The sequence below is a fragment of the Pezoporus flaviventris genome, unplaced genomic scaffold, assembly GCF_033815535.1.
Source record: "Pezoporus flaviventris isolate CSIRO_AGI_PZ_B2104156 unplaced genomic scaffold, CSIRO_AGI_Pfla_v1 ptg000023l, whole genome shotgun sequence".
Lineage (NCBI taxonomy): Eukaryota > Metazoa > Chordata > Aves > Psittaciformes > Psittacidae > Pezoporus > Pezoporus flaviventris.
The window spans coordinates 20,177,166-20,189,414 of NW_026892571.1; the positions used below are offsets into that span (position 1 = coordinate 20,177,166).

General features: G+C 38.4%; 1 protein-coding gene across 1 annotated transcript in view; it reads left to right on the top strand.

The window, feature by feature from the left end:
• KDM3B (lysine demethylase 3B) overlaps nucleotides 1–11,665 on the top strand; it is a 56,626-nt gene extending 44,961 nt beyond the window's left edge. The window contains exons 17-24 of the mRNA XM_061457183.1: nucleotides 559–730; nucleotides 3,786–3,876; nucleotides 3,964–4,094; nucleotides 7,114–7,233; nucleotides 7,726–7,865; nucleotides 8,212–8,388; nucleotides 8,997–9,131; nucleotides 10,317–11,665. Coding sequence (XP_061313167.1) covers nucleotides 559–730; nucleotides 3,786–3,876; nucleotides 3,964–4,094; nucleotides 7,114–7,233; nucleotides 7,726–7,865; nucleotides 8,212–8,388; nucleotides 8,997–9,131; nucleotides 10,317–10,397 — 1,047 coding nt within the window. The 3' untranslated portion in view covers nucleotides 10,398–11,665. The remainder of the gene's footprint in view (nucleotides 1–558; nucleotides 731–3,785; nucleotides 3,877–3,963; nucleotides 4,095–7,113; nucleotides 7,234–7,725; nucleotides 7,866–8,211; nucleotides 8,389–8,996; nucleotides 9,132–10,316) is intronic.
• The last annotated feature ends 584 nt before the right edge of the window (nucleotides 11,666–12,249 follow it).

Here is a 12,249-nt window from a genome sequence, read left to right on the forward strand (position 1 = left end):
ATGATTCTCCACAGGCTGCAGTGGGGCAGCCTGCTTTCCCAATGGTCTCCTCCACAGGCTGCCCCTTCCTCTCCTCCTTCAGTGACCTGGGTGTCTGCAGGGTTGTTTCAGTTCCTTCCCCCAGTAGCTGCAGAGCATTTTTTACGCTTTCCTATTATCACAGCAGTGCTATCAGTGTCAGTTATGGGCTGAGCTTTGGCCAGCAATGGGGCTGTTGGAGCCAGGTGAAACCATCTATGTCCAGCCATGAGGAGCTCCCAGCCTCATCTCACAAAGCCCACTTCTGCTGCCAGCACCTTGCTGTGTAGACCCAATACGCTTGCCTTAAAGCTTGTAAGTCTAATACAGTACCCCTTCTAAGGCAACTGCACATGGCCTAGAGCTGCAGTTTGCTTTGACTCTGGTTATTTGTTTGTTGCACAAAATCCAAATATAGATGGAAATAGATTTCTGGCGTCTTCTGTATGATGGTAGCCAGGAGTCTCAGCTCTTAAAGTTTGGCTGCATGTGTAAGAAATTTGGTTATGGTGGAGTAAGCATTCATCTTTGTATTCTCAGCCCGTGCTGGTATCTGGTGTCCATAAGAAGTTGAAGTCAGAGCTTTGGAAACCAGAAGCTTTCAGCCTGGAATTTGGAGATCAAGATGTAGATTTGGTGAACTGCAGGAACTGTGCCATAATTTCAGACGTGAAAGTGCGTGACTTCTGGGATGGCTTTGAGATAATACCTAGTAAGTAATACCTATGACTGACTAGTTTAACTGAGTAGTCTGTCTTACTACCAGCTCCTTTTCCACCTATTTTCTTAGAAAATAAAAAATAACAACAAAATCCAAATATCTATTAGTGTCATCCAAAGAAGCAATTGCTCCTTAGGTGTAGCACGCTCTAGATGATACTTTATTGGTGAAGATTAGGGCAGGGCTGCCCAAGAAAACTACATCTCTACTATAGTGTGTTGGTGTTTGGTACTTTCATGTGTCAAAAGATGATCAACTTAATGGGAAACTACTTTTTATTTTGGTGGGGTTTTTTTGTTGGGTTTTTTTTTTTTTTTTTACTTTGTGAAATTAGTCACCAGGTACCATTACTTAGATAATAATTTGACTACCCTTACTCCTTCCAGCCTCAACTTTTATTGTAAAACTAAAGGGAACCTGCAGACCTAAAACAGACTGAAGCTTTTGGTGATAAAACTCAGACTTGGTGGAATTCATCAACTAAGTAAACTTGACATTGAATATTATTTTGCAGTAGATCATGTATGAGTACAAACACAAGTGTATATGTACTATAAATAGCAATGCTGTATGTGTATCTCATGTGATAACACATTACTTAATGCTTGAGCAGTTCTTCAAGAAAACCTTCTGTCAAGTATGGATGTGGAAGCTAACCAGTTAAAATTCCTGGGGATATAACTGTTCAGATTAAAGAGGTTCTGAAAAGGAGTTCTCTATTTTAGATTGTATATACCTGCATCAGAGTGGGTTTGTATTTACAGATGTTAGAGTTGTAATGGTTCATTGCAATGTTGCTGATTTTAGTGTTGTGAATAAAGTGTTCTGTATTTATTGCTTGTGCACATAGCACATAGCAGGTGACTTGAGAGAATGTTTGTTCATAGCAAACGAAGTGATAGGTTTGTAGAACAAGAATATTCCCTTCCCTAGTAATTTTTCAATAAAGGAGCTCTCAACTTTGACGTGTTTTCATGTGATTCCAAGTCCAGAGTCTTACTTTTTGTACTGTTAAATTTCATACTGTTTCCATTATTGCTGAGAAATAAATGGCCTAGAAGGAGCTATCGGGCTGGTCTTTCTGTGTGTTAATGGTAATTGTGAAAATTCACAAACTCTTTACTGTTGTGCTAAGGTCATTCATGAAAATAGTAAATTTGTATGTATTTGAGAAATGTTATTTGTTGTTTGTCTCCAGACAGGTGATGCTCCTTGCAACAAAATTAGTTGCTGTGTTTCATTTAGACAATATTATTTCCATACTTCATATGAGAAGTGTTAGTGATCTAGGTTGGAAACCTGATCACTTTCGCTGGTTTCTTTTAAATACTTTTTATTTAGTGTTTTTCAGCCATGTGCAGTCCTCAGTTTTGAGGAGCATTATCTGCTACTAGTCCGGAAATTTCACAAACTTAATTTATATGAAAACTTTTTCTGTTCTATAATGACGCTGACTTCTCTGCATTTACATGAGTTTGAGATTTCTCAAATATGTGACTGGTTCCCACACACTCACATTAAGTTATTGAACAGGTGTAGAACAGCCACTGAATTTGGAGGTGGTATGGAGATAATCCCTTAATTATTCTATATAATATTTTAGTTTTAATCTTGTGCTGTTTACTTTCAATATCTTTGGGTTCTAAGTGGACTTCTAGCAGGTGTTTTTGTTTTGAGCCTTAGACCTGCTTTTCTTTGCTAATGAGATGTTTTCTGGACTTTGATTTTGTGTGATTTGTCAGATCCGTTTGTTTTCTTCCATGTAGCTTTTTACTCTGTCCTTTCTGAATAACCTTCCTTCAAGTTTCTTCTCCATGTTTGGAACAAAGATCCTTAATGAGTTCAAAATCTTGACTACAGGAAGTTCTGAAACAGCTTTAAATTCAAGTCTAAATTCTATCTAAATTCCATAGCTCATCAAAATTTGTTTTGTTTAAATCAATCAGTTTGGTTTGCATATCTGCAGTTCTTAATTCCTTTTAAGTTCAATAAAATAATATATTGCAGACTAAGGCTGTCTTTTGTAGCCTGTTGATGTATAACACAGATGTGGGTCACAGGTCTCCAAGTCCTAGTTTCTTAGATATGCTTTCTCTTTTTGTGCTGTGAGCAGCTCTGCTAGGTCTAGGTAAGATCAGTTGCTTTTTGTTTGGCTGACAATCCTTGGTAAAGTAGTAATTGATGAAAGATATTACTTTCTGAGGAAGGGGGGATTGAAGGTGTCAGACTGCAGTCAGTACACCCCATTTTCCAACTGATGGCTTCATGTAGAGTTGTGAAGAATGTGGTAAAGAGTGAACTTTGTTTCTCTCAGAATGTTATGCTGAGCTTTCTAGGCTGTTCCACGTACCAATTCCACATACACTCTCTTAGCCATTATTAACATCTGAGGCAAACCAGCAGTTGATGTGCTCAGTGCTGTCGTATCGTACATCCACTGTTGCATATGTAATCTCATCTTTCTGTGCTACTAGCTTTCTCTGTGACCAGTCAGGACTCACGTTCTACTCTTGAAGTGAAGAATAAATGTTTGAGTGCTAATTTGAGTGCCTCCAGCAAAAAAGAATTGAAAAAACTAAAGGCTGTCTTTCTCATTAGCTGCCCACAGTGTAGCTTTTTTGAGTGTAGCGTACTGTAGTTTCTTGCTTTATACTGAGATTACGGTTGATTTCAGAGCATGAAACAGTAACTAATTTTACGGAAGTGCCACTCCTCTTGAAATGAAAGATAAAACTCCTTTAGAGTTTGGTAAAAGTAGTAAGGTACAATGTGTTGGAAAGGCTTGTTTTCAAAGCTGAATAAAACCTATTCTAAAACTTAGAAGCTGTGCAAGATCTGTTAAATTTTTACTGTAGCTACTAATATATATAACATTGTTAAACTGTTGTTCAATCGTACTATCATAATGTTTGGAAGCCCAAAGAAAAATCAAGATTGATTTTGCTGCAATGTGAGAGGTGTTGGTACAGTAGACTTAGGGCTTAAACAAGGCAATGGGCTTGGTAAAAAGATACTACATGAAGAAATCTTAATTTGTTTCTTGCAGAACGGCTACGGTCAGAGGATGGTCAACCAATGGTACTAAAGTTAAAGGACTGGCCTCCAGGGGAGGACTTCAGAGATATGATGCCTACAAGGTAAGAAAACATTAGTATCAATACCTGCAGAGCTGCTGTAGGCAATGTAGGAGGAAAACATGCCTATGTTCTCTTTTTGCTTTCTAGGTTTGAGGACTTGATGGAAAACCTTCCCCTTCCTGAATATACCAAGAGGGATGGCAGACTTAATTTGGCTTCTAGGCTACCAAGCTACTTTGTCCGTCCTGACTTGGGTCCCAAAATGTACAATGCTTATGGTATGTGAGAATAGTTCTGTAGATGTTCATTTTTTGTGTCTCTTAGCGCATGTACAAGGCTGTGGCATTAATCAGAACTTGGTGCTTATTCTAGAGCATGCTGTCATTATTTTTTTTTTAATTGGTCCTATGATAGATTGCTGTGCTAGTCCTCTCTGTCAGATGTGCCCTTTTTTGCCTTGTGGTTTCCAATAGATGTGCATATGGTAAGTTTGTAAACTACAGGGTTTAAGGAGAAACTAATATATTTTGACATAAATTGATACACATAAGATGAAAATTAGCTGGCTTCTGGGCACTTCAGTCTGTGTGTTCATGTTTCTGACCAGGGCTGTAATTTTTTTAATCCATGTCTAACAACTCAGACCACAGCATGCAAGAAAAACTCTCCCCGTGTTCAGCTACCTGAGTTGGATAGTCTTGTCTTAAGACTATAATTATATAGTAGGTAAATGGCATACAAATGGAGGAAACTTTTGTCTGAACACATACCCTGCATGTGGCTGTGAAGCATTAAACTTTCAACTGATTGTTAATGTAGCAGAGTGTAGAGGATATATTAACAATTAATATCAACTTGAATTACTTCAGTTCTGAATGTATGGTCTTTGAGGTCACAGTCAAAAGCAGGTTTTGGAGACTTTTAAAAGAAATTATTGTTAAAGTTCCAGGAGATTGATTTGGAAGAACATACTTTTGCAACTTTGGGGTAAGATAAAATTTAAAGTAGTTGCTCTTTGTATATACTGAAAAATATCAAATGATAAAGAGTTGTAGCCATCTTGCAAGGCAGTTATGTGGTAGCAAACTTACCCTAATGTAACTCCCACAGTACTCTTAAAATATTGATGAGGCAGGGTTGCAGGGTTTTGTAAGGTTTTGCATTCCAATTATTGATATATCTACACTAACAGCTCGCCTCAGCTCTTTAAAGCTTTTGCAGTTCTGAGGAAGCGTTTGTGGAGTTATTTTGGGGGTGTTTAGCAGTATGACATCACAAATAAAAGTTAAAAAAATAGGAGGTTGTGAATTTAGGCAGATTTTGCTTATTCACTATGTAACAGTGTTTGATGTTTTGGTTTATGTATTACTTGACGTTTAAGTTGAGTGAGAAGGCTGTACACCAAGTGGCTTATAATGTAATTGAAGAATATACAGGAGTGTTGCAAGGCGCAAGGTATCAGTCATGGCTAACTTGGCTGTGTTTTGCTAGTTGCTGGCAGTGGAAGGAGTAGTTGCATTTTGTTGGGTTTTTTTTTGTTTTTTTTTTTTTTTTTTTGCACAGAATGTAACTCTTCACTGCTTCATCCTTCTTAGATGTATAGGTCTTGGTCCAAAGAGAAAAAGTATTACACTTTGTTTACTTTCAAGTTAAAAGAAACACTTAGCTAGGTCTGTCTTCAAAAACAGTTTTTTGTATCATTTTGCTCTTAGCTGCTTTACAGAGAAAATAAAGGGTGGACCTAGACATAAAACCAGCAATTCTGTCTGTGTTGAATAAGAGTAACTTTTCTAGCGTATTAAATGTATTTTGGTTGTAATTATAGCTTTGTTTTCTGAGTATGGGATGGAAAAAAGCTCTCAATAGTGAGGTAGTGTCTTTCATGTGCTTAGCGTTTTCAGGCAATAAGATACAAAAATTGTGGCTGAAGCTTGGTTCTTAAAGTGGTATTCAGTTACCTAAACAAAAGGACTGTTTACAGAAATAAACAGTGAAGAACTCTTGTTCCCTTCAACAGGCTTTGTGTGTAAAGGACCCTTAAATACTGATCAATTTTTATATATAAATACATAAACTATTTAACATAAGACCTATCACTGATGTTGTATTTGTATTTCCCAGCATACTCTGTGTGACTTACACCACTAGCAAATAATTAAGGAATGACACTTCTTTAATTATATCCTGCTGCATCTGGCAAAGCATATTTTTGACTGGGAGGTTATAAGGGTCATTACTTGTGTGAATTTGTCTGGCCTGTTTTTTCTACCCATATATTATGTTTATCCATGTTTGCATTTCAGTTGTGCTTTCTTAAAGTTCATGTTTAAACAGACTGGCTAAATTAGCTACTGTTTCTGGTTGGTTGTGGTGGGTACTGTATAGTAAGTTGAGTTCCTGTCCCCAGAAGCTTGTATTTTAAATAGGAAAGGGGTAAATACAATGGAGATCTTAAAACATAACCAGAAGTCTTCTGGTCATAATCACATTCTTATGTGTTGATACGAAGATTTTTTTTCTATTTTAATTTTTTTCCCCATGTTACATGCTAGAGGAGATGGTAAAGTAAAAAGAGAGAGCTATTAAAGGGTCAGATGAGAAAGTGAAAGAATTAAGCAGTAAACATTTGAAATCTTTCTTGGTTGTTTATAACCACTTGAGAGGTGTAAAATCATTCAATGTATAAAGGTACAAGCATTTGAGAGTCTGCAGCTGTTTTTCCATAGTTTCCATCTGAATTGTTAATGATGAATTGGACAGTAAGTGCTGTAAATTCAACTGATCCTATGGATTTTATAGCTGAGTATGAGAAAATAACCTGCTGGAGGTTTATACTTACAGCACTCTAGTGACTTGCTGCATGCAGTATGATGCTAATGCCACTTAAAGCAATTGGGGTTTCTCTTGTACTTCCAAGCAAAGCAAAGTGGTGCCAAAGAATGCCTACTAACTTTGTGTTATGAAAGCTATGAGTCACTACTGCAGACTGTATAAATGACCCTCAGAGAGACAAAATGGTAAAGTACAAGTTCAGGCTTTGTTTTGCAAATGCTTTTCTCATGGCTTGGGTGAGCTACATTTGCTACTTCTGTTTCCTGCAAAATTAAAGTACTAGTTATCAGTAAACTTTTTACTTAAGCCACACATGACATGAATATAACTATTTTAGGTGCCCTTTGACATTGGTTTCTGCTCTTACTGCTGTCTAAAGTTAGCATTCTAGAAAGATCTTAAAGCCAGGTTATATTTCTGTAAGAGCTTAAATAGAATTTGATTTTATTTTACACTCTGTTATAGGCTTAATTACTGCAGAAGACAGACGAGTTGGTACCACAAACCTGCACTTGGATGTGTCTGATGCTGTTAATGTCATGGTGTACGTTGGGATTCCCATTGGGGAAGGGACCCATGATGATGGTAATGTTTGAGGAAAGCTGTTTTCTGTCTGTTAAAAATTAGTTGTGTGTGAGAGAAAGCAGACTGTACCTTTTATCGTTTAAGTTTGTCATATCTATGATGTAGAATACAAATATACAAGGCATTTTGCTATGACTGCAGCACATATTTAAAGGTGCAGTAATGCTTCATTGGTTTCCAACTCTGGACACAGCAGAATTTTGCTAGAAATTAGGTATCTCCCTGAAGAAAGGAGGAAGACTCTTTTATTTGAATAGCTGCAGTTAGTTCAGTTTGAATTCATGACTAAGCTTTTTGATTAGCTATGAATTGATACATTTCCTGAATTTTGTTAAGAAAAAGCTTGATATGCTTAGAAAGGGCACTGTATGATGCAGCAGTTGCAGTGGCATTGTGACTGGATTTAGTGGCTCAAAATATTCTTTCCTCTTCTGTATGTCAGAAATCAGAAGCTTTGTAATCATATCTCTTTAATGTGGATTCCTCTTTCAGAGGTTCTGAAAACAATTGATGAGGGAGATGCTGATGATGTAACAAAGCAGCGAATCCATGAAGGAAGAGAGAAACCCGGGGCATTGTGGCATATCTATGCTGCCAAGGATGCTGAAAAGATACGGGAGCTTCTCCGGAAGGTATGTCAATTACAGAGGAGGCTTGAGCTGACAGGATCCCTTGACTAGCTTGCTTACAACAGCTGAATAATACAAATTGCTATCAATGTCAAATGCATAGATATTCTAATGCTGTCTTTGAGGACATTAATAGTTACTACATTCCCAAGTTCTCAGCCTGGTCTAGAATCTTCATACTAATGCACATGTTGCTAGTTAAGACGCAAATGAACTTAAGGAAAGTAGTGTCCTATCTTGAAATAGTTTGTTTGTTATGTTTTTTGGTACAGAGCTTTTTGTGAGCCAGCAATGTCAAGGTGCTCTGTCATGGTTTCCCTCCCACCCCCACCCCATATCTTGGCCCTAGGTCGGAGAAGAACAAGGCCAAGAAAACCCCCCAGATCATGACCCCATTCATGACCAAAGTTGGTACTTGGACCAGACCTTACGCAAGCGACTCTATGATGAGTATGGTGTACAGGGCTGGGCAATAGTGCAGTTCCTTGGAGACGCTGTATTCATTCCTGCAGGTGCTCCCCATCAGGTCAGTATGCCAGCTTTAGGACATTTGACAAATAGAATTTAATTTGAGGCATAGCAGACCTGTGACTTAAAAAGAACTGTTAGACAATACAGCTGACTTAGGTTCCTTTTTCTATGTATGCAGTTCTTACAGGAACTATTTTAATTGGATTTCAGTAATTATATTAGTAAAAATTCTTTAGATACCTGAGTAATGTGTACAGTATTGTGATGGAATAAAAAAAAAAACCACAAGAAAACAAAGTAGGGTGAATGGTGGTAAAACATTTCTGTGTAGTGAAACTTCAGCCAAGGGAACAGAATTCCAAAAAATGTGGAGAACAGCAGAGAACTTGTTTTAGGGAATATTGGTGTATGTGGGAGAATAGGGACCATGTGAGAGATGTCATGTATTTTGTTCTGGTTTTACTATTCAACACAGTTCTGTGTGAGATCAGATAGGCTTCAGTTCTTGTTTCTGACAAGTAAATGTGGAAGAATCTAAGTGGTAGTAGGGTTTGGGATTTGGTTTGGCTTGGGGGGGGGGGGGGGGCAGGGGGAGGGAAGGAGGGGTTTTTATGGTTCATTCAATCGTGATGTATCGATCATGTGATCTGGATATTTTTTTAGGTCCATAATTTGTACAGCTGCATTAAAGTGGCAGAAGATTTTGTATCTCCAGAACATGTGAAGCACTGCTTCCGTCTGACCCAGGAGTTCAGGCACCTGTCTAATACTCATACAAACCATGAGGATAAACTGCAGGTAACAATTTTATGACAGTGTCACTAAATATCTCCTGTGTTCTGCCAGTTTTGTTCAGTACTAGAAACATGTGGCTAGTGATATAAGAAAAAGTAGCAACTTTCTGTAACTTTGGAGGTTCTCATTTAATAAGTATTAAAAAACTAATAAATGCATCAATGTCTACAGCGTTACATAAACAAAAACGAGTAAAGCTTTTGGATTTCCAGAGAACATTTCCCCCTGTTGGACTAACACATGTGTCAGCATGAACAAGTCTTTAAATGGCAGATCCTGAATGACCGAGAAGTGTGCTTATTTTGAAGAGAGATGTTTATTTGACCTGGTATTTGTCTCTCTATTGCCTAAAGAAAAACTGCTCTGAAAGCAAAGGTTTGATTATTTAAATTATGGATATGGTTTAGTGGTGGACTTGGCAGTGTGAGGTTTATGGTTGAATTCGATGATCATAAAGGAAGGTCTCTTCAAACATTACTGATTCTGATTCCCAAATGGGAAAACTATATGTGTTTTGGTTCGAAGAAGTGTGACTGCTTAAATAATTATGCACAGAACATATTATGCACTGAAGCAGTACATTGTGTATAAGACGGTAAGCTGTACAGAGAGAAGACCAGGGCAGACATTTTTGCGTTTTGCCTGTGTATGCTTCTGAAGAATTAGTAGAATTAGATTGCTGGGAGTACTAGAGATTTTTCACCTTGTCTTTCTGAAAGATGCACAAATTACAAACATTTCTAGCCTTCATGCAAAGACAACGGAATGATTTGTTGCATCATTTTAATTTATAGGGTTAAAACATATTGTTTTCTTGCTCCTTTGGGGTTTGAGTCATGTGAATCTGAGTGATTTGGATCACAAGGACTTTTCAAAATAAACTCTTATGTGTGACTTCATAGTGTACTTCCTCCTTGCTCTCATAAAAGAGAGACTTGGAAATCATGTGAGTAAATGTATGTTGCTGAATAATCAGAAAATGATTTGTTAATATCAGTGCAGTTGTGTAAAATACTTGCTTTCTGTGACAGCTAAATTTGTGCTGTTAATATCCTGAAGCAGTGATAGTATATACTTTGCATATTCTTCCTAACTCCTACGGATTCAGCTGTCCAAGTTGATTGTGGATATATGAGTCTCTCCTTGTTACTCTGTAGATATGGATTTTTTTTTTCTTTCCTGTTACAGGTGAAGAACATTATCTACCATGCAGTGAAAGATGCTGTTGGCACACTGAAAGCTCATGAATCCAAGCTAGCTAGATCATAGGAATTTCTAATTCCAAATGCCCTGTGAACTAAGCCTTTTGCTCACAGTACATACAGGGACTGCACATGACTGCCTCTGCAGGTGCAGGGGCTTCTCACCGAGAGCTGGTGTGGTCAGAATTACACACACTCTTCAGGCACCGTTTTCTACGCTGCCTCAACACTCAAGGTCTAATGGAAGGTTGCACTATTACATGCAGAATTCCAGATTCTAGTGAAAGGTGCCATGTCCCTTTCCTGTGGCCTTTTGCAAATTGGAAGAACATGGAAACCACTTGGTGCATATTATGGTTAGAAATGGTATAAAGAGTGTGGATGGTTTTTTTTCCTCATGCCTAGTTAGACTCCACAAAGTTAGAAGAAATGTGCTGGAGGTGGGTTGTCCTACTGCAGACTTAGTTGATAACTGCTGAAGGAGTGTGACCAACAGTAGCCCAACTGCAGAAATTTAAGCAATCTTCCCATGTGAGATACAGGCCAAGGAAAAGAATAAAATTATTCTCTGCACTCCCCTTCTTGTAGCCGTTTCTCTGTACACTGTAGAGGTGCAGAAATAAAGGGAGAACCCACTTTTTTTTTTTCCCCATGAGACTCCAGAAATAAGAGAATTGTGTATTTAGTGAAAAACTAGGTTTGTAGTGAAACAGTTAATATTTCATGAAAGTAGATATTTTTAGTATTTTTAAAGTACCACACTGTTCCTGGATTTTTAAGGAAAGGCGCGTTACATTTAGTCTTCCTTACAATAAAATCAAGAACTGATTTTTAGAAAGCAGTCCAAAATAGCACAAAACCAGCCAAAGGAAAGCGGATAGAAATCGACACCCCACCTCCCTTGCCCATATTCCTCACCCATCTTCCCCCCTCTCCCTATGCCACTTTGCTTCCTCAGAATGAGAAGTAAGAAGGAGTATAAACTCTGTTCTCATGTGGAGATGTTGTACATCTCTCCCTGCACTGGTGACTGCAGGCAATAGTTCACCCAATACCAGTGCTAACTGAAAACATCTATCCTTTCCAAAGTGAAGGAGAAGTTAACTTTCAGTGTCAACTTTGTCCAGAACTATTTTAAGTAAAATGTTCCTGCTTGATAGAACTGTATTCAGAATTTACTAATGTCAGCATTGATGCAACGGATTTCATTGTCCGGGTACACGGAGAAATGTATCTACCTTATATCCAGCTGTACTGTAGTGCCACCCGCAGGCCTGTTAATATGTTCACGGTTATTTCATTTTTTAAAAAATAAAGTCATTTACTGTAACAACCTGAGCAGTTTCTTTCAGACTTGTACCCTCATCGTCCTGCTTTGAGTTTGTGTCAGCCTCTGCTAGTGTCAGCTGCCTGTTAACTTCTTGCCCTGTGTCTGACCAGAAGGCTTGAGTGTTCTACACCTTGTGGCCCACATATATGCTGAGAGCATACCAAGGTACCTGTGAAGTTTGGTTCTCTGAGGTAGTTTGGGTGGAGGATCTATCTTGTCATCTCTTGTGCTGTGCTCCCCACCTCTCACTGTCTTCCTAACAGGCTGGGGTTCAGAGCTGCCCTCTCTACTGGAGATACAGATGGGGTCGTAAAGGTTCCCTGGTTTCTGACCTTGGAGTTGTGATGGCAGCAGCAGTTCTGGTCACTGATGTGGCATGCTGTCAGCTTCTCAGGTTGGTTACTGGGTGCAGGTAGTTCACACCCAGACTTTTGCTGCTTTCATACCCTTGCAGCTGTCCTGTGAATACAGGCTAATTCAGGCTGCTACACATGGAAAGGGTTATCCCAGACCCATGAACCATTCAACTTCACTTCACAAGCATTTCTTGTGCAGTTCTGTTGTGCTCTGTGCATACAACCCATTCTGA